Genomic DNA, 22,448 nt, shown 5'->3' on the forward strand with positions numbered 1-22,448 from the left:
ATCACCTAGATACCAATACACGAAAATGGTGACGCCAAATTCGGTGACACTGTCGTTGATTTACAATGATCTTTTTAATCCTCTACTAGTCGCTGACGATTACCCCTGACGAGTGTCAGTCGAAAATAATCAGGTTTATTTCAATATGAATATATTATTCAATTGTATATTGAAGTTCTGTACCTACAAGAGTTTCAAGTTCTTTATCGGAAATCTACCAAAGGAACGGGTCTGTGAGACATCAGTTGATATCAGTGAATTTTTCATTGCATGATTTCAATATTGTGATCATTTTGTTTGTAGGAATTGCTACTCTGTTACATGCTTACATGCCATCTCCAGTATTAGGATTTCTTCCATAGATTGAAACGATGAAGTGTCAGAACCAGATGTTGATGATTTAAAATCTAGCCTGTCTAGTGTCTATACGTATATTTTTGGACAGAGTCAATATGTTACTGAGAGGGGGCGTAATTGATATGTGTACTGTACAAGAGTAGAAGATGATGTATTCAAGTAGTGCAATTATACCCAGATAACTGATTTGAAAGCTTGGTTTCATATTTTCTTATTCCGTAGAATAACTCGTTTTAAATTAATAATTGCAATACCAATGGCTGCTTCACTGCAAGAGATCGAACCTGACTCGACAGTTTATGAGTCAAGGACCTCTTATTTGAATCTACTTGAGGAAAAGCAAAGAGCGTTGAATAAGAAACAGCTTCTTCATAGGTAAGTGCATTTATGCGTTTTATTAACTTTATTTTGATACCAGAGGATTGTCAGTTCGAAAATACCCATTATATTGTTAAAATATTATTATGGTATTATTCATTCTGTAATAGTAATCATGAAAATAGTAATTGTGTAAACTCATATGCAGGGCTGTAACCAAGTCACAAGGCTCCGAGTCAATTTTACAATTTTGATTCGACTCAAGTCAGATCATTTTTAAATGGGTTGAGTCCGTGTCGTAGTGCCGAGACTCGAGTCCAATCATTATGTTCACTTTTCCTTATCGGGTTCGGTAGAAAATTGAAGGTTTGAAAAGCAGTTGAGACCTAGGAAGTGATTTTAAAAAGTAGATTTCGTCACGATAATCGAAGCCATTGCTATTCATTCGCAGATTCGTATATATTGCGCGACTTTCACCAGATCTCGTGGAGAAGCATGAATTGGAATCCTACTATGATAATCTGTTCATAAAACTGAAGGTAGAGTATGAATTTTTTAAGTACTATAGTAACTTTACATAGATAGGTAATTTTCACAATTGAATCATAATATCGATAATTCCACATTAGCAATTAAGACTCTGTTACTATTGACACATAGCAGAAAAAATTGTCCAACTGTTGTATTTGTTCAATGATAGTATCAATGATATTTGGTGATACGATTGCTGATATACAATGTTGTTTCCAATTCTCTACTAGTTACTGACGAGTGTCAGTGGAAAATATTCAGGTTCATTTCAATATGATTATAATATTCAATGATTATTTGTTATTAAAAGCAAACTCATCAAGGAGAAGATGTATCAGGGATACTTTTGATCTACCCGAGCTATGTTGTCCACCTGATTGAATCGTCAATTGAAGTTATACGAGGAATCATAAGGGATCTCAGCGGCATGGCCAAGAAAGTCAATCCGTTACTAATGGATCCAAAAATATTAATAATAAGCAGAGACGCTCCAACAAGGTAATATTTGATACAAAATAGCTTCGAATTGATGTTAGCAACCAAATTATGTTAGACCTGGGGTGGCCAACCATTTTGCGCAAAGGGCCAAATCCAATTTATGAATCATTGTGTGGGCCACTTGAATGTTTGATGAACTTTTATTTTTGTTAGATACTGGTGAGCCAGATTTGGTATCGGTGAAAACAAGACATATTTTATCGATAACTTATTATCATGAAAACTCCTTTTCAAACTTAATAAATGAATTCGGTCAATAATCTTGCTACTAGCATAGGCCTATAGTGCGGATACCTCTGTGTACCGCTGAACCCAGTTTGTAAGGACAGGACTATATGGCGCCTGGACGTATCAATATCGAAGGTTTCGGCTAACATGCATCTATCATTGCAAAATCGCTCAAAGCATGATGAAAAATTTTAAGTCACCTGACTCTGCCAATAAATATTCCACGTTATGGTTATATACAAAGATCTTCTAAAAATGTGATTGGCCACTGGCTACGTCAATGCGTCGAAACTGATATTTAGTCATCAACATCCAGGGTTGTAACCAAGTCACAAGGCTCCGAGTCACAAGTCAATCTCACTTTTATAGTTTTGTCTCGAGTCAAGTCGAGTCATTTTCAATTCACTACCGAGTCAAGTACGAGTCCAAGTCAGCGAGCAGAGGGTCAAGTCCGAGTCATTGTATTATGACCCGAGTCCAAGTCATTGTGTTGACTTCTCAATTTCCAGTTGAAGTCTTGTTAAACCCACTTCTTATAACTCTGTTTGGTGATATCGAATGGTCCGCATTTATAATATACCTTCCTCACTTTTAGCGGTTTCTGGTCACATTTTCAAGTACCAGTACTGTTAGACGAAATCCCTATAGTGTGGTTACTTTACTATTCTTCGAAATTGCACTGAAATGTCGGTCTTGGCTGTCTGAGTCTTGAGTCATATGATTTGGTTCCAGTCATGCGCAATGAGTCGAGTCAATACACAGATTGAGTCGAGTTGAGTCATTTCCATATTTTGAGAAAATGACTCGAGTCATCAGAAAATCGTGACTCGAGTTGGACTCGAGTCGAGTCATGACTCAAGTCATTACAACCCTGTCAACATCCCAAATTCCGCGGTCAGGCTAATCAAATTTTCGGTTGGCCTTGTAATTTCACATTGCAGTACCTGCGTGATTATTTTTTGATAATAGCCCACAACTAATTTCGAAAACTTCTCGGTTGGCCACCCTTATGCTAGACATACTGTCAATCTGGTTGTGTAATCAGACTAATTTGAGTGAAATGCTGTTAATAATCTAATTCTATTCTTAATAATTGTGAAATGTTTCTCTGCTCTCATTTTAATTCTAATCTAATTTCTGGTTTTCCTGAAAATGCTACTCATGGCTATAGAACTGTATAGTGCGAAACGAGTCAAGCTCGGTGTACAGACATTTGCCTTTATGGTGCTTATGAGCATGAGCTCTGATTCAATTTGAATTGAACTTGATTTTTGCTGCATTTCTTTTTAATTCGCAATTGAATTCAATTTCCAAGTTTTTGCGAACTCAATAATTAAAGTTGGAACCTATTTTAGAAAAAAAGCTTTGCGGCGCTTAATATTACCGGACCACAATCTGACATATCGACCTCGCCTACTGACACATGCAGCATTCATTTTTGTCACTTACCTTTATGCAATCCTTTCTTTTATCCAGTGTGCATGTTTCTTATTTACATGCTGTCGGCCAAGGTGGGTTAAAAGACTACTCCAAGTCGTTTCGGCTTTCGGCACCCTCCTATCTTTCCATTATATCGCAATCTTGTGGTGCATTGATTTGATAAAATTTTTAATAAATCGATGATATCATTTTAATTCTGATCTAATTTTGAAAAGATAAAAACTTTCTAGTTGTTGAAATCTTATTTCATACAATAGTTGGGCATTTAAAATTACAGCATACAAGGGGGGGCGGAGAATCGTGCCGGTGTGTAGATGTATCCGTAACATGAGTGTAGGTCACTCGCAACATTATGTATCATTTGTTATTGTACAAGAGAAAGAATGTATACAAGCCCTTTGTGCCGCTATTGTTCTGTGTAGCAAAACAATCGGAAAAGGGCTGGCACAGAGATAGCTCACTGTATTTAATAGCAACTCATCCACACAGACGACACACGGTATTGTTATGGTAATTGAGGCCACCAAGCACCCAATAATCCCAACTTTCTGAACCATGAATTATACTCACATTAGGTTTAATGCACGCTCTAGCTCAGGGGTGGGCAAGTTCTCCAGTCGGTGGTCCTGATATGTGAAAATGAAGTACCGGTAGCCCTACTAGGCGGGTCGGATTCCTGAATCGATACATTATTCGCGTATTAATCCACCTTGATCCCACTGGCTATTTGTACAGGGCAGCTTCCATTTCTAATGGATTAAAATCACCGTATTGACCCAGGTTATATCAGCAATGGACATCTCGGGTATTGAACATAACTGCTGGCAGAGAAGAGTACGAGCAAGGGAAAGAGACAGCTGAGCAACTTGCCGTCGAATGCGTCACAACGTTGTTGAAACTCGGACAATTCCTGCTAAAGACACCTAAATTCAATGTAAGTGCTATGCCAGTGCCAGTAACCTTGGCTGAAATTGCCACCATCCTTTCATACTCATTTTCAGGGTTGTAATGACTCGACTAGACTCGAGTCATTTTCCTAAAATACGGAAATGACTCGACTCAAGTCAATTTGTGTATTGACTCGACTTGGATTCGAGTCATTGCGCATGACTCGAACCAAGTCATATGACTCGAGACTCAGACGGCCAAGACCGACATTTCATTGTGATTTCGAAGAATAGAACCCTATTGGGACTTCGTCTACTGGTACTTGAAAATGCAACCAGAAACTGTTGAACTTGAGGAAAATTAGTATATTATTAACGCGAACCATTCGATATCACTAAACAGAGAAATAAAAGTGGGTTTAACGAGACTTTAACTGGAAACTGAGCAGTCAACACAATGACTCGGACTCGAGTCCTAATACCATGACTCAGACTCGAACCTCTGCTCGATGACTTGGACTCGGTGGGTAATTGAAAATGACTCGACTTGACTCGAGTCAAAACTATAAAAGTGAGATTGATTTGTGACTCGGAGCCTTGTGACTTGGTTACAACCCTGCTCAGTTTTATCACTTGTAAATTTAATGTTACCTTGTAGTACTTTTAATTCAGTGTGTATGCTTCTTCTTTACATGGTCTAGACCGGGGTTCTCAAACATTATAGTCTTAGTTATATCACTAACAGTCCCATAAGCTATAACCTGGATATTATTGTAGGGCCTACACAAGCAAAACATGGAAGATTACAATAGCACTAATCAAGTTGCAGGGCTGTAACCAAGTCATAAGGTTCCGAGTCACAAGTCAATTTTACTTTATTAGTTTTCACTTGAGTCAATTCGAATCATTTTCTATTCACTGCCGAGTCAAGTCCGACTCCAAGTCAGGGAGCAACGGATCGAGTCCGAGTCATAGCGTTAAGACTCGAGTCTGAGTCCACTACTGTTCATTATAGAGTTCAAATCAGCCCCAACTCACTCTTGGGTCACATCGAAGGCCTCGCATTTGTAATATACTCATTTTTCGCACCCTTAACATGTTTATTCAATCAGGTTAAAGATGGTTTCTGGTCTTGTTTTTTAAATATCGGCCCTGATACACGAGATTTGAAACAAGTCTTATCTCGAGTCATATGACTTGCGCGATAACTCGATTACAAGTCGAGTCAATACATGATTTGACTCAAGTCGAGTCGTTGCATTTTTAATTTTCAAGAAAATGACTGAAGTTGGGCTAGAGTCGCAATTTTAGTAGACTCGACTTGACTCGGGTCATTGCCACCCTTGTCTAAAGTAGGTTAGGAAATACTCTCATCACCGCGGCAGTAGAGAAACATAAAATCATTGTGATGTTACACAACAACGTAAGAGCATATTTACTATGTCACATGTAAAGGTATGGCGGTATAAGCCTCTTAAACAAAGAAAAGTAAACGAACGAATGAACGCTAACCATATCATTTTTATATAAAGGTGAAGACAAGCACGGAAAACCTCCACGATGTCGTACCGGACCTTCTAATTCCGCAAGACTTGATCGGATTTCTCTTGAAACGACCGGAACTAGACACCCCGAGTCAATATTTAAAAAGATACGATCAACCCGTCGACGTGACACTGGACAGTGAATTAGTTTGGCCGATACCAGGCTCCATCGCATTCAATCAAATTGCCATTGATTCAATAGCAGTGCTCTAGAACCGAACCATCTTCAATTTTATCAATACATGTATGTCCTATACAGTATACTCGAGTCTTCAAGAATTGGAAAATCGTCCGTGGGAATCATATCTAAGAGAATCTTAGAGGTACAGAACTTCAACATACAATGGAGTAGTATATTGATATTGAAATAAACCCGAATATTTTCGACAGACACTCCTCAGGGGTAATTGTCAGCAACTAGTAGAGAATTTGGAAGAACATTGAATATCAACAATCGTATCACAAAATATGACGTCACCGGCATGAAATTGTCGAATAATAGAGGCGAAGAGAGAGCTTAAGCTTAATGTACTATTTTGAGATGGTAAGCAAACTCCTGTAGGCACAGGCTTGGTTGGCGTATTTTGATAAGAGTCGACTTCAAGGCACACCAATGAAAGTGTGAACGCCCCCTCCTGAGTAGAGAATTGGAAAGAACATTGCATATCAACGATACTATCACCGAATATGACGTCACTGGTAAGAAGATTTGAGTAATCGCGGGGAACAGATGGCTCAAGCTGAATGACCTATTATATGTAGCCTGGTTGACCAACATTTCAGTATGAGACACAATCAAAGAAGACAGTTGAACATGTGACCTTACAACCCCAAAAATTAATACTCACCCTAATCTAGGGTTACCGATTAGTCCTCCTTTTCCAGGTTGTTGAAAATGTCCTTTTTGAGATTTTGTCCTCTTTTTTGAGAATTTCGGTCAAATTGACTGTGAGACCGACCACGAAGTGAGAAAAATTTACCATTTTCTGTAGATTTTTTGCCGGAATTCTGGGTTTGAAAAGGTGTCCTACTGTCCCAATTCCAAAATATGGTAACCCTACCCTAAGCTGAGGCAGTCAGTGACAAAGTTCACCTTTTCTGAGATTTCAAGTAGGATTTGACTACTTGAGCAGTTTTTTATGCTTAATTTTAACACAATTCAGGAAAAACTGTGTAGTTGTAATTCTACTTCTTATCTTATTTGGAATAGCTGAAAATCTTCTAGTGGCCGAACTCTGGTCCCTCATCTACCTTCCACATTAATAACCTCTCACGCATGTTAGAAACGCTTATTTTGAAAAATTTATTATAAAACGGCATTTCCTAAGTACTCAAATGAACATGATTGCAAAATGGGCGGGTTTGGCAGCAATCCGTCACAGCTGGTCAAGAAAGGTTTCCGGACAGTGGTCAGTCACATTTCTCCGCATTGCGCGATCACAACTGGAAGCTTGGGTTTGTTGTTGGGACCCACCGGAACATTCTCAATCTTTCTGACGATCAACATCCCGTCGTCAATCACTTTTCCTGAATGGGAATGGTAGAGGTAATCCACAAAGAAGTATACCTACATTTAGACGTTCTTGTAAGTATTCTAGACCTAGTTTTGCACGAAACAAAGGAAACTGTGTAGTCTAAAATCACCCTCACTTGAGAAAATAATGCAAGTAGCAAAAGTAATCCATAAATAGCCAGTATAAAGAAGTAGGCCCTGCTACTACTTTTCTAAATTGTGAAGTAGGCCTTGTAATGACTCGACTCGCGACTTTTTGGTGACTCGAGTAATTTTTTTAAATGCGTAAAATGACTTGAGTCAATTTGCGTATTGACTCGACTTGTACACGAGTCATTGTGCATGATTGGAACCAAGTCATGTGACTCGAGACTAGGACTCTGGCCGAGACAGGCATTTCATTGCGACTTCGAAGAATAGTAAAGTCCCCACATTATTGGTGTTTCGTCCATCAGTGCTCATACCTGGAAAATAGGGCCAGGTTAGGACTGAGGAAAATTACGATATTTATTCCATAACACTCGAGCAAAGTTGAAAAAAGGTGGGTTGAACCGGATTGAACTCAAAACTGAATAGTGAACACAATGACTTGGACTTGAGTCACAACGCTATGACTTGGACACGAAATGAAAAAGACTAGACGTGACTCGAGTCAAAATTATAAAAGTGAGATTAACGTGTGACTCGGAAACTTGTGACTTGGTTCACAGGTTACAGGTTTCTTGCGAAAAAGTAGTTCTAAAACAGTGGTTTCCGACCTTATTCGACTCATCACCCACTCGTCAAGCTCGACAAAAATTATTGCCCCGGGGTTGGGATATTTATTCACCTACCTCTGATCGCAGGTGAATCGACTAAATAAAGGTGATTTTTCTGAGACGGTGCTCGGAATACTGGTTTTCATGACTACTTTTCGTTGAGTTGAACATTTTTTCAGTCAAATTTCGCGTCATATGCAAAATAAGCCCACATTTTTTGGCCGTGTTAATTCAATATATCTATCTGATTATCTGATTAGCCGTTCTAACATTTTCGCCCCCTTTGGTATTTTTTCCCTCTTGTTCCTCAAAAGTCGCTGGGGGACGATATCGCCCACCTTGGGAACCACTGATCCAGAATATTCAACCTTTTCACTTACTTGGAAATAGTTACTTCAACTTTTACACGAGTGGTAATTTTACATCAAGGGTGGAGCCCAATTCTTCTCCTCAACTAAGTAATGCTTAAATGCGTATCTCCACTCAACTAAGTATTGATCGATACTCAGCGTTGAGTGCGCGCCAATTCTCTCAACTCAGTTGAGTATCGATTTCCAGGCGTCATTTTCCGAAGTTGTGTTGCCAGATTTTTTTAGCCTTGAACCAGACACGCGTGAACGATTTTGTCATGACAACGAGACGCTTTCCTCGTTATTTCGTCACAAAACTTACTTACGTATACGTCGATCTCACTGATTTACCTTATCAATACCCTTTGAAGATGGCCCATTAGAAATATTAGAAGTCCTTGAAGATACCCACAACGTTCCATTGCCCCACAGAAGTATATTCGCAAGATGCCACCAACCCATTCGAAATCTATCAAGTTAAAGTTTCACAACAGGCCACAATAACGTAAGTGCAGGCCTCTAAGAACAAAATGCGTCGATATCGTGTAAATAAATTGAAAGTTGACATTTCTTCAGGATTTCTTTCCAATCGTAGATCGTCCATGCACGAATCACTTAGCTCCTCTACCATTAAACTTTGCCATATCCACTCTACATTTTCTCCCTGATATATTCAGCATTTTTTGTTTCCAAAAGCTTATTGTTGGTCTGTTGACGGGGAGTCTCGTCTGAATTTTGAAAGGCCTGAAGGTATAGTGACTCCATCCCAACACGGATATCACCAAGAATGCTATCAGTTCAGGTTCAAAATGCTGCATCTTCTTAATTGTGAGAGGAGCATTCGTAAAGTGCCGGCAGCGTTAAATTCAATCGCTAGCAGCAGCCCAAAACTTGTCGGTTTTGCTTGACGATCAACCTTTGTCGCCATTTCTGTATCTATAAATTTCAAATGGCAGTTGACATGCCTTACGGTATGTATAATAAAATTTTATGGAACAAAATCCACCAAAGCGCACTCATTCACTCAACGGAACTTGACGGTAACGAATTCATACAGCAGAAGTTACCATTCCGGTAAATCGAGATACCGTACAAGAAGCCGAAATGGTACAGCAGGCGACACTGATTTCATCCGTTCAGCAGAAAGCAATAGAGTACCGTACAGGTGTCCAGTATTCCGGTATTTGGCGAACCCCGCAGCGACTGTTGCCTAAAATGCCTACAGTTGGCTGCTCGACCGCAAAAATTGACACTTAAGTCTGGTGGTCCGCTGACTTAGATTTGAGTGCCGATTCGAACGCATTTGAGTGTGAGTATACTTTTTGGCGTGAGTTGAGTAAAAAATTCGCTGCTGAGTAGAGAATCGCTACTCAGTAGAGAAATTGGTCTCGGCCCCAAGTCTACTTACTTCAACTTCTACTTCACGGTTTTCAGACCCGCAGACAGGCACGTAGCCAAGGGGGGTCGAACCCCACCTTTCGAAACGCAAAAACCAGACGTTTTGAAATGACCATTTTGACGCTACTATTCAGTTGCAGTTCATCAAGGCGTATTACCAATGTTGCGCGCAGCCAATTAGGGCGATTCATATGCGCAAAATGTAACGTGACATATTGTCCCGCTGAGATGATTGCGAAATTAGGACATTGATTGCCACGCTCTTGAACTTGGTCAAAAATACTGATTGTAGTGTAGCATTCCACTATCATCCCTCAAGATATTAAGACTCAACGAAGTATTCAAAAACGACGTCTGAACTTACCAAATACGACATGCTTTTTGTCGAGAAAATCACATTTGGCGCATGTTACAAAGAACTGGCATCCATTCGTGTCTGGCCCGCTGTTTGCCTGGAGTAGAATAATGGGATGAAATCAGACTCAAGTACAAACCACCAATCTAGTTGGTTGAGTAGAGTTCTAGTTGCACATTTTGAAAAGTGAATAGTTCTAGTTGCGCATTTAAAAAATTAGTTGACAAACAACTAGAAAACATGTGTCGTCGTTTGGCATGAATCGTGATACCGGTCGTCATGGTTGTAATGACTCGAGTCATGACTCGACTCGAGCTCGAGTCACGATATTTTAGTGACCAGACTTGACTCGAGTCACTATCTCAAAACAGGAAAAGGACTTGGACTCGAGTCATTGAGCATGACTCGAAACCAAGTCATATGACTCGAGACTCAGACTGCCAAGACCGACATTTTATTGTCACTTCGAAGAATAGTAAAGTAACCACACAATTGGGATTTCATCTATTGGTACTTGAAATAGTGACCAGAAACTGATAAAAGTGAGAATAATTAGTATATTATAAATGCGAACCATTCGATATCATTAAACAGACTTAAAAAGTGGATTTAACAAGACTTTAACTGGAAACTGAGCAGTCAACACAATGACTTGGACTTGAGTCATAATACCATGACTCGGACTCTACCCTTTGCTCGCTGACTTGGACTCGGACTTGACTCGGTGGTAAATTGAAAATGACTTGACTTGACTCGAGTCAAAACTATAAAAGTGAGATTGACTTGTGACTCGGAGCCTTGTGACTTGGTTACAACCCTGCCGGTTGTGTGATGTTCTTGCGTCCATTGCTATGGTTACGAGTCATCACTACTGACAGTAGCGCAGCCAGGGGAGGGGGTGGGTTTTGGGGGCCGAAACCCTGTCCTTTTGAAATGCAGGTTCGGTGTCCAATTTTTTCAGCCTATTTGCAATTCAGTAAATAGTAACATCAGTTATTGGTCAGATATATTTGTGGTTATGAAGCTTTGAAAATATAGTTGTTCTAGTTGTGCGTTTTGAATATCCGTTAGTTTGCGGTACCTACGTAGATTAGCTACACCCGGAAAGTCGAGTAAAGAACTTGTGTCAATGGTGTGTTTCCTACCATTGATAATATGCCTGCGCCACTGTGAATTCTTTTGAAATTTTCGTCGGGAAACTTTATTCCGTTGTAAATACTCGTTAATCCCGTTCCGTCGCCCTGTACAGGAAACCAGACACACTTTCTCAAAATATGCGGCAATAATCAGATAGTATTTGAAGAGCTTTTTGGAGGTACAGAACATCAATATACAATTGAATAGTAGGCTATATTCATATTGAAATGAAGATACTATTTAATCAGATAGTAGTCGATCACAAGTTTTCATCAAATAGGGCCAGTCTATTTATGATGCACGCGTTCAAAAAAGTCCCCAGACACTGTGAAAGGTAGCCATCGTTGCTGTTAAATTTTACTCAAGTCAGAACTGAAAGTGGAATTGGTAAAGAAAGACTTGAAAAGCTCTCAAGTAGTTTCAAAAAGTAGATTCAGTCAAGGTGTATACTTTTAGTAACCGATCAAAGATGGCCATTCGCCACTCTAAAAGTCGCACACGCTTCTTGACGGCTAACCCAAAATGACTACTAAAAATTGGTGCAATTTCCCCCAGTCGTTATGAAAACAAAATAAAAATGGTAAGAAGTGCCGGTAGGCCAAAGTAGCCTAAATAACTTAAAGTGGAAGTAGTCATAAAACATAACTACTTGAGCAAGTAGTATAAGTACAAGTACTCGAGTAGTCTAAAACAGCCAAGGTAAGTATTTCGTTACTGACCACCTCTTAAAATTACCTATGTAATCATTCAAATATACATGCGAAAGGTAATTCAATACTGGACATGAAATATCCAAGAAATATCCAAGTGAAGAAATCCAGGGGCAACTGGAAGCCAGATAATCAGTACCCAAGAAGTAGCTCTTGGTTTCAAGAAGGTTGGTGATCCCTGGCATAGATTAATTGAATCTGGTTATAGTAGTATAGGTAGACTAATGAAGGCTTGTACTTTTGTCTGTCTTCAAGTGTGCAGATGGAGTTAGTCAAAAGTCACAAACCTGCACAAAATCTCCTCCTTGTACCATGAAATCTTTAATAATTCGGTGAAACGTGGAACCCTTGTATCCGACCGGTATTCCGTCCTTTCTGCAATAACACAGGGGGATCCCGATTATTTATCGAGTGAATTTATCACTTGAGCCAATCCGACTTGTATTCTCCGGTGCAGAACTGTCGGAAATTCTCGGCCGTTTTAGGTGTGACGTCTGCAAATAGTTCGATCTTCAAGCGTCCTATGTCCTGCAAAACTATCAATATTCAGTGTCCTTTTCCCTTGCAATAAGCGAGTCATGAATGATGGTCACGTGTTCGACTAATTCGTACGTTTCTGGTGGCAGATTTTGAAGAGTAGTTCTAGTTATAATCAGTCGAAAAACAACTAGAAAACACATACTAGTTCTAGTAGCTGATTTGGAAAAGTGAGTAGTTTTAATTGCACATTTAAAATCAGTCGCCAAACAATTCAGGATTGTAACCAAGTCACAAGGTTACGAGCCAAAATTCAAGCTCCCTTTTATAGTTTTGATTTGAGTCAAGTCGAGTCATTTTCATTCACCACCGAGTTTAAGTCAGGGACAAGTCCAAGTCATAGTGTTTCAAGTCGAGCCCAAGTCATTATGGTAACTGTTCAGTTTTAGTTCCATCCGGATCTGCTCGAGTGATATAGAATGACTCTCATGCATATTATCGTAATTTACCTGAGTCTTAACAGTTTCTGGCCCTATTTACCTAGTATCAGGACTGATAGACGAAATACCAATCATGTGGAAACTTAACTATTCTTCGAAGTTACAATGAAATGTCTGTCTTGGCCGTTGTAGTCTCGAGTCATACGACTCTGTTTGAGGCATGCACAATGACTCGAGAACAAGTCGAGCCAATACAAAAATTGACTCGAGTCGAGTTATTTTACGCATTTGATAAAATGACCAGAGTCAAGACGAGACATCAAAAAATCGCAACTGGAGTCATCAAAACCCTGGAACAATTACAGAACACATAAGGTACCTATGTTTATGTGGAAAAAAAATCCGATTGACTCGCTTCGACAAATGAGTCTCGTTGGTTAACAATAACTATAAATTGTAACCACCAACTGTAGTCAAGATAATGAATTTAAACGAAAGGATATATACTGACCTGACCACCAACAGTAACATCAAAAAACACAATTGGATTGGATTCATTCGTTGGCTTCACTTTACTAGACATTTTAACTCTGCTTCTACGCATAGAGTAGATGAATGAAAGAACAGTCATGTAAATGAAACGGAAACGGCAGAATAACAATCACATTTTTTGTACCAATACAAGACTTGGATGGACATAATCAAAATCTGATCGCAGGAAAATGAGCAATGTATCACATGAATAGATAAATAAAATAGAAACAATAACGTAACACCAAAATCCTCAAAAACCAAACCCAATATTTTGTCAAGAGTTATTTTTGAACAACTCTACTACACACGTTTGTAGAAATGACATTTCAGCCAAGTCGTGATCAACCCATAACATTGTCACAAAGTGCTTCGGCGCTACAGAGTACTGACGAAGAAATGCCAAAATTACCTCTGAAAATGCGATGTATTATGGTAATATTTTTGTTGTGGTTGCATAAAAGGAAGATATTTGTTCTATCTGCGTCATCCGACTGTTGGCATCACAATGAATGATGCTCTAATACCCGATTCAGAACCAAATCAGTAAGGCACTAGATTGCGGCCAGCCCTACCAATGACCATCAGTTAAGCGGTCAGATACAAAGCGCCTTAGTACCTGATCTGAACTCAAGATCAAAACATTTCAAACACAAAATCAATTCTCCTCGACAAGCAGCGAAAATTTGTTCTCGAACGATAATTTCCCGTCACCATGGTCATTTGACGACTCCGTATCTGACTCATCATCGGAATCAGAATCAGTGCTAGCAAGTTCTTTTTCCACAAAACTTTCACGGAAACTGTAAAGATCTTTTAGTTTTTGAGGATCATCAGTCATGTCCAACAGATGGGCCGTCTCCGAATCCATAATCCATTTTTCTTCCTCTTTCGTGTAAGCTGGCGGTAACATGAACATGCATAACCGACCATCGACCGCCATACGTAAGATATTGTTGGCCGCGCGATACACATCAGGCCTGCGTCCTTTTGCAGTATAAAATCTACGTTTCACAGCCCAAGCTTCACAAACATCCCAAGCCGTCCATTCACAGCAATCAGCCTCGACATGATGTATACCGAGGAGTTTAATTATCGGGATTCTTGCTGCGAGATACCCCACTGGGGTGTAAGGCTCTTGGACTTGTGAAATCGGATACAGCCCGCTTAAAATCTGCATTTGTTTGTCAATTAACGACGGGAATACAAGCCCTGGGCTGTCACAAAGCATTACAGTGGGTGTTAAGAAATATGTTTGGAAGTATTTCGTATGTCCCGGTGTTACAGAAGTGCTGACAACCTTTTTACCGATGAGCCCATTCATAAGCGATGATTTACCGACGTTTGGATGACCGACAAATCCCAAAGTTAATTTTCCGTTTTTGAATTTTTCGTCGTGGCTCTGGTCGCCGCGATCTCTCATTTCCTGCGCTTCGAAATCAGAATCGGGCAATAATTTTTGTAGGTCGTCTTTAATTTTCTGCTCCCATGAGCTCAAATCGACTTTTTCGTCACAAATTTCAGAGCACACTCGGAATAGATCTTGAGGGCCGATTTGCGTGGAATAAATTCTCCGCCCTACCGGTCGGCGTTTCGTGACTCTTTTCTCAGCTGCGATGCCTCTGATATTTTTCGGAAAAGATGAAAAAGTGATCACGTTCAGTTGCGGAAATTTACGTTCGAAATACTTTTTCCAAGCGATCACAACAGGCGCCGGAACGAGGTCGATTTTGTTTAAAATTAAAATCAGTGGTTTTTTCGAAGTTTCGGTCACGAATTTATACAGAGCTGGCGAAAAATGTAGCACGGGATGGCGTGCGTCGGCTACCATCGCCACAATGTCGCTCATTTCAAGAACTCTCCATAATTGACGCCAGGTTTCCAGATTGTGTTCGAAGTAACTGAGACGGTCGACTTGAAATTTCGCATGAATATTTTCGAGGTATTGTTGAAAATATTTTTCCTCTCTGGACTCGACTCTGTCTTTGGATTCGCCGTAATTCCACGGTGGACGTTGCGGCATGTCTAATTCCGTGCCGGGTCGAAAAATCTCTTCGATCGAAACCTCCATTTCTTCCGTAGAAACGTTTTTGAGAACCTCAGTCTGTGACGAAAGTTTACGCCTCTCGATTTCATCGCGAGATTCTCTAGCAAAATGCAAACGATATCTCTCTCTCGGATTCAAACTCTTTTCGGTTTGAGTGAGATTCTTTATCTCTTCTTTGGGATTGGATGAAGTGCCCGGGCTCTCGTCCTGATGTTCGTTGAATTCTGTTGAGCTCCATTTTCCAGTTTCCGTTCGGGTCGACGACCCTTCGCGCTTGTTTCGTTTTTCTTGAAGCTGCTTCTTTTTTTGTTTTCCGCTGAATGGCTTTTTCCTTGGCATCGAAAAATAATACTGAAGACAAAATGTGCGAGTTAATTAATATATTAGGTTAGAACTGCTGAATTTGCAGCAAATTGGCAATTGAAATCAATTCCGAGTCAGGATGTACTAAGAAATCAAGTTCACATCCTATCAAATCAGAATTTATTCTCATAAGCACGAGAACGGCAACTGTCAGTACAACAAGCTTGGCTCATTTCGTACGATAAAGACCTCTTGTATCATTTCCAGGAAAAACAGAATTCAAGAGCACAGAAGAATTCCGCAAAACAGATTAGAATAGATTACTGGGATTTTGCTCTAATTTCGATATGGTTGGTGCTCGTACCTTGCAAATGATCAAGAAGACTTGCAAATGACCAAGGATTTACCTTGCAAATGACCAAGGAATTACCTTGCAAATGACCAAGAATCTTGCAAATGACCAAGAATCTTGCAAATGGCCAAGGATTGTGAAATTAGGTTCGAATATAGTCTGTCAAGTGTTCTCTATCTCGTGTGAGTGCCCATGCGATGCCCACAGTTTGAAACAGTAGGCTAGGTATTTATGTTGTTGACACATAATGTATTTCTTATTTAAAAAGTGCCTCGACGATTCTGACTCAGCCTCGACTCAGCCCAGGACACTAAAACACGGCCCCGTGGATATACTCAGCTATCGCAGCTATCGCAGCTATCGCAGCTATCACAGTGTGGATATACTCAGCTATCACAGCTATCGCAGCTATCACCAAATTTCGCAGACAGAGAGGTCATTTAAAGGTCACGTATCGTTTAGGGCGCAGCTATCAGCGCTGGAGCTTGTCTGGGTTGAATTAGTGCGCAGCTATCAGATCCGGAGCACGTCTGAGTTGAAATAGTGCGCAGCTATCAGATTCGGAGCACGTCTGAGTTGAAATAGTGCGCAGCTATCAGATTCGGAGCATGCCCGGGTTGAAATAGTGCGCAGCTATCAGATCCGGAGCAAGTCTGAGTTGAAATAGTGCGCAGCTATCAGCTCCGGAGCACGTCCGGGTTGAAATAGTGCGCAGCTATCAGCTCCAGAGCACGTCCAGGTTGAAATAGTGCGCAGCTATCACTACTGTGGATCAGTGTTGGGATCAAGTCACTACCTTCGAGTCACGAGTCATCTCGAGTCATTGCACATTTTGACTCGAGTCAAGTCAAGTCAATCGATTTTCAAAGGTGACTCGAGTCAAGTCAAGTCACTCGTTTTTTGGAGGTGACTCGAGTCAAGTCAAGTCAAGTCAAGTCACGAGTCAAGTCACAATTCAAGTCAAATTGAATTTTCGAAGTATGAGTGATCATTCAAATTCATTATATTTTACTGGTTATGTTAAAGAGATCAATTGGTCATTTATCTTGAATCAAATAACGAATATAAAGTTAAATATACATGCAAAAATGCGTTGTATCGCTCACGCACACGTAGAACTGCTAATAAAATACGTAAGTAACTGTATAGCTACATCAGGGGTGTCAAACGTACGACCCGCCAAATGATTTCATTCGGCCCGCGAAGAAATTCTGAGTATATGGTGAAAATTGCGTGATTTTATCCAACACATTTCTCGAATTTGCAGTAAGAAATACCACTAATAAATATTCCTTCAAGAGAGCAAATTTCGAGTATGTTCATTGGCCACATTATAACAACCCGACAGCGGAGTTGTGATTGTAGTTATCGTCAGGAGAAAATCGCTGACATTAACACCCATTCCGAGAATGCGAAAAAGTGCATATACTGAGTTTAGGGTTAGTAATATTTAGGAATCATTTGACTGGTGCGGCCCGCGAGTGTTTTGTATATTTGAATTCGACCCACGACGTCAGTTGAGTTTGACAACTCTGAGCGACATGCTATACATTCTCTTGTTATCAGCAAAAATAGAGGATCGAATACGAAGCCTCGAGAAGATGAAAGAAATTGATATCGTACAATACACTAGCCATCCATACACATCGGTGAGGATATAAATACATAAAATATATTTGTTAGATTTAAATCATGCAAGAGGGTTGGTAAAGGTGAACGCCGTGCCATGTAAGGACAGAGCCGTCCAATAAACAGCGATACGTTGCTATTAAATTAATCTGCTATTACAAGGGAAGCTGTGATCATTTCGTATGCGGTCAGTGTATATGTGATGTAATAATGCAGGATCAGCGAAACGTACAATCAGTGAATGACTGGTTGCTCTCACAAGTTACAATGGCGTATCGTGAATAATCCGAACATGCACAGAATACATTGATTTAGTCGACACGGTTTACTTGATGACTTGAAATTGACTCGTAAATTTTGCTCCGAGTCACGAGTCAATCCACATTTTTGAAGCGCCGAGTCAAGTCAAGTCAAGTCATTTTTGCAAATTGACTCGAGTCAAGTCAAGTCATTCGAAAAAGTTGACTCGAGTCTGACTCGAGTCAAGTCATGACTCGAGTCATCCCAACACTGCTGTGGATATACTCAGCTATCGCAGCTATCACCAAAAATCGCAGACATACAGGTCATTTAAAGGTCACGTGTCGTTTAGGGCGCAGCTATCAGCGCTGGAGCTTGTCTGGGTTGAATTAGTGCGCAGCTATCAGATCCGGAGTACGTCTGAGTTGAAATAGTGCGCAGCTATCGGCTCCGGAGCACGTCCGGGTTGAAATAGTGCGCAGCTATCAGATCCGGAGCAAGTCTGAGTTGAAATAGTGCGCAGCTATCAGCTCCAGAGCACGTCCAGGTTGAAATAGTGCGCAGCTATCACTACTGTGGATATACTCAGCTATCGCAGCTATCATCAAAAATCGCAGACATACAGGTCATTTAAAGGTCACGTATCGTTTAGGGCGCAGCTATCAGCGCTGGAGCTTGTCTGGGTTGAATTAGTGCGCAGCTATCAGATCCGGAGTACGTCTGAGTTGAAATAGTGCGCAGCTATCGGCTCCGGAGCACGTCCGGGTTGAAATAGTGCGAAGCTATCATATCCGGAGCACGTCCAGGTTGAAATAGTGCGCAGCTATCAGATCCGGAGCACGTCCTGGTGGAAATAGTGCGCAGCTATCACTACTGTGGATATACTCAGCTATCGCAGCTATCATCAAAAATCGCAGACATACAGGTCATTTAAAGGTCACGTATCGTTTAGGGCGCAGCTATCAGCGCTGGAGCTTGTCTGGGTTGAATTAGTGCGCAGCTATCAGATCCGGAGCACGTCTGAGTTGAAATAGTGCGCACCTATCAGATTCGGAGCATGCCCGGGTTGAAATAGTGCGCAGCTATCAGCTCCGGAGCACGTCCTGGTTGAAATAGTGCGCAGCTATCAGATCCGGAGCACGTCCGGGTTGAAATAGTGCGCAGCTATCAGCTCCAGAGCACGTCCAGGTTGAAATAGTGCGCAGCTATCACTACTGTGGATATACTCAGCTATCGCAGCTATCACCAAAAATCGCAGACATACAGGTCATTTAAAGGTCACGTGTCGTTTAGGGCGCAGCTATCAGCGCTGGAGCTTGTCTGGGTTGAATTAGTGCGCAGCTATCAGATCCGGAGTACGTCTGAGTTGAAATAGTGCGCAGCTATCGGCTCCGGAGCACGTCCGGGTTGAAATAGTGCGCAGCTATCAGATCCGGAGCAAGTCTGAGTTGAAATAGTGCGCAGCTATCAGCTCCAGAGCACGTCCAGGTTGAAATAGTGCGCAGCTATCACTACTGTGGATATACTCAGCTATCGCAGCTATCATCAAAAATCGCAGACATACAGGTCATTTAAAGGTCACGTATCGTTTAGGGCGCAGCTATCAGCGCTGGAGCTTGTCTGGGTTGAATTAGTGCGCAGCTATCAGATCCGGAGTACGTCTGAGTTGAAATAGTGCGCAGCTATCGGCTCCGGAGCACGTCCGGGTTGAAATAGTGCGAAGCTATCATATCCGGAGCACGTCCAGGTTGAAATAGTGCGCAGCTATCAGATCCGGAGCACGTCCTGGTGGAAATAGTGCGCAGCTATCACTACTGTGGATATACTCAGCTATCGCAGCTATCATCAAAAATCGCAGACATACAGGTCATTTAAAGGTCACGTATCGTTTAGGGCGCAGCTATCAGCGCTGGAGCTTGTCTGGGTTGAATTAGTGCGCAGCTATCAGATCCGGAGTACGTCTGAGTTGAAATAGTGCGCAGCTATCGGCTCCGGAGCACGTCCGGGTTGAAATAGTGCGAAGCTATCATATCCGGAGCACGTCCAGGTTGAAATAGTGCGCAGCTATCAGATCCGGAGCACGTCCTGGTGGAAATAGTGCGCAGCTATCACTACTGTGGATATACTCAGCTATCGCAGCTATCATCAAAAATCGCAGACATACAGGTCATTTAAAGGTCACGTATCGTTTAGGGCGCAGCTATCAGCGCTGGAGCTTGTCTGGGTTGAATTAGTGCGCAGCTATCAGATCCGGAGCACGTCTGAGTTGAAATAGTGCGCACCTATCAGATTCGGAGCATGCCCGGGTTGAAATAGTGCGCAGCTATCAGCTCCGGAGCACGTCCTGGTTGAAATAGTGCGCAGCTATCAGATCCGGAGCACGTCCGGGTTGAAATAGTGCGCAGCTATCAGCTCCAGAGCACGTCCAGGTTGAAATAGTGCGCAGCTATCACTACTGTGGATATACTCAGCTATCGCAGCTATCACCAAAAATCGCAGACATACAGGTCATTTAAAGGTCACGTGTCGTTTAGGGCGCAGCTATCAGCGCTGGAGCTTGTCTGGGTTGAATTAGTGCGCAGCTATCAGATCCGGAGTACGTCTGAGTTGAAATAGTGCGCAGCTATCGGCTCCGGAGCACGTCCGGGTTGAAATAGTGCGCAGCTATCAGATCCGGAGCAAGTCTGAGTTGAAATAGTGCGCAGCTATCAGCTCCAGAGCACGTCCAGGTTGAAATAGTGCGCAGCTATCACTACTGTGGATATACTCAGCTATCGCAGCTATCATCAAAAATCGCAGACATACAGGTCATTTAAAGGTCACGTATCGTTTAGGGCGCAGCTATCAGCGCTGGAGCTTGTCTGGGTTGAATTAGTGCGCAGCTATCAGATCCGGAGTACGTCTGAGTTGAAATAGTGCGCAGCTATCGGCTCCGGAGCACGTCCGGGTTGAAATAGTGCGAAGCTATCATATCCGGAGCACGTCCAGGTTGAAATAGTGCGCAGCTATCAGATCCGGAGCACGTCCTGGTGGAAATAGTGCGCAGCTATCACTACTGTGGATATACTCAGCTATCGCAGCTATCATCAAAAATCGCAGACATACAGGTCATTTAAAGGTCACGTATCGTTTAGGGCGCAGCTATCAGCGCTGGAGCTTGTCTGGGTTGAATTAGTGCGCAGCTATCAGATCCGGAGCACGTCTGAGTTGAAATAGTGCGCACCTATCAGATTCGGAGCATGCCCGGGTTGAAATAGTGCGCAGCTATCAGCTCCGGAGCACGTCCTGGTTGAAATAGTGCGCAGCTATCAGATCCGGAGCAAGTCTGAGTTGAAATAGTGCGCAGCTATCAGCTCCGGAGCACGTCCGGGTTGAAATAGTGCGAAGCTATCATATCCGGAGCACGTCCAGGTTGAAATAGTGCGCAGCTATCAGATCCGGAGCACGTCCTGGTGGAAATAGTGCGCAGCTATCAGATCTGGAGCAAGTCTGGGTTGAAATAGTGCGCAGCTATCAGATCCGGAGTAAGTCTGAGCTGAAATAGTGCGCAGCTATCACATCCGGAGCAAGTCTGAGTGGAAATAGTGCGCAGCTATCAGCTCCGGAGCACGTCCGGGTTGAAATAGTGCGCAGCTATCATATCCGGAGCACGTCCAGGTTGAAATAGTGCGCAGCTATTATCTTTGGAGCACGTCCAGATGCAAATAGTGCGCAGCTATCAGATCCGGAGCACGTCCAGGTTGAAATAGTGCGCAACTATCAGATCCGGAGCAAGTCTGAGTTGAAATAGTGCGCAGCCACCGAGTCAAGCCCGAGTCCAAGTCATCGAGCGGAGGTTCGAGTCCGAGTCATGGCATTATGACTCGAGTCCAAGTCCAAGTGATTGTGTTGACTGCTCATTTTCCATTTAAAATCTTGTTAAACCCACTTTACCCACTTTCTATAAGTATGTTTGGTGATATCGAATGGTTCGCATTTATAATATACTAATTTTCCTCACTTTTAATAGTTTCTGGTCGCATTTTCAAGTATCATGCAGTAACAATAGGGTGGTTAATTTACTATTCTTCGAAATTGCAATGAAATGTAGGTCTTGGCCGTCTGAGTGTTGAGTCATATGACTTGGTTAGAGTCATGTGTAATGACTCGAGTCCAAGTCGAGTCATTACACATATAGACTCGAGTCGAGTCGAGTCATTTCCGTATTTTGAGATAATGACTTGAGTCAAGTCGAGTCATCAGAAAATTGTGACTCGAGTCATGACTCGGAGCAAAATTTACGTGTCAATTTCAAGTCATCAAGTTTTAATGGTACTGGCATCAACCCTGCGTGTGAGGAATACAGCAGATTCAACTGTAAATGCGCACGTTGAAATTTATTTAATTATTCTTAAATCGCGATAAG

The 22,448-nt window shown here is 41.7% G+C and overlaps 4 protein-coding genes across 4 annotated transcripts in view; 1 reads left to right on the forward strand and 3 right to left on the reverse strand.

The window, feature by feature from the left end:
• The window catches only part of LOC145440646 (proline-, glutamic acid- and leucine-rich protein 1-like), a 225,957-nt gene that overhangs the window by 50,514 nt on the left and 152,995 nt on the right, over positions 1–22,448 (reverse strand). The gene's annotated exons all lie outside the window — the stretch shown is intronic.
• On the forward strand, positions 597–6,064 carry LOC145442054 (testis-expressed protein 47-like). The gene is made up of 5 exons (XM_080320047.1): positions 597–732; positions 1,127–1,214; positions 1,517–1,704; positions 4,153–4,306; positions 5,792–6,064. The coding sequence occupies exons 1-5, from the start codon at positions 614–616 to the stop codon at positions 6,014–6,016; spliced, it is 774 nt and encodes a 257-aa protein (XP_080176173.1). The 5' UTR covers positions 597–613; the 3' UTR covers positions 6,017–6,064.
• On the reverse strand, positions 7,093–14,095 carry LOC145442055 (peptidyl-prolyl cis-trans isomerase H-like). The gene is made up of 6 exons (XM_080320048.1): positions 13,453–14,095; positions 12,464–12,552; positions 12,312–12,399; positions 11,323–11,418; positions 10,187–10,274; positions 7,093–7,330 (listed from the first exon to the last, which is right to left on the reverse strand). The coding sequence occupies exons 1-6, from the start codon at positions 13,570–13,572 to the stop codon at positions 7,218–7,220; spliced, it is 594 nt and encodes a 197-aa protein (XP_080176174.1). The 5' UTR covers positions 13,573–14,095; the 3' UTR covers positions 7,093–7,217.
• On the reverse strand, positions 13,536–16,169 carry LOC145442051 (guanine nucleotide-binding protein-like 1). The gene has a single exon (XM_080320045.1). The coding sequence runs from the start codon at positions 15,856–15,858 to the stop codon at positions 14,131–14,133; it is 1,728 nt and encodes a 575-aa protein (XP_080176171.1). The 5' UTR covers positions 15,859–16,169; the 3' UTR covers positions 13,536–14,130.

Source organism: Botryllus schlosseri, chromosome 6 (genome assembly GCF_051294905.1).
Source record: "Botryllus schlosseri isolate E-star chromosome 6, Bs_hap1, whole genome shotgun sequence".
In the NCBI taxonomy this organism is placed as follows: domain Eukaryota; kingdom Metazoa; phylum Chordata; class Ascidiacea; order Stolidobranchia; family Styelidae; genus Botryllus; species Botryllus schlosseri.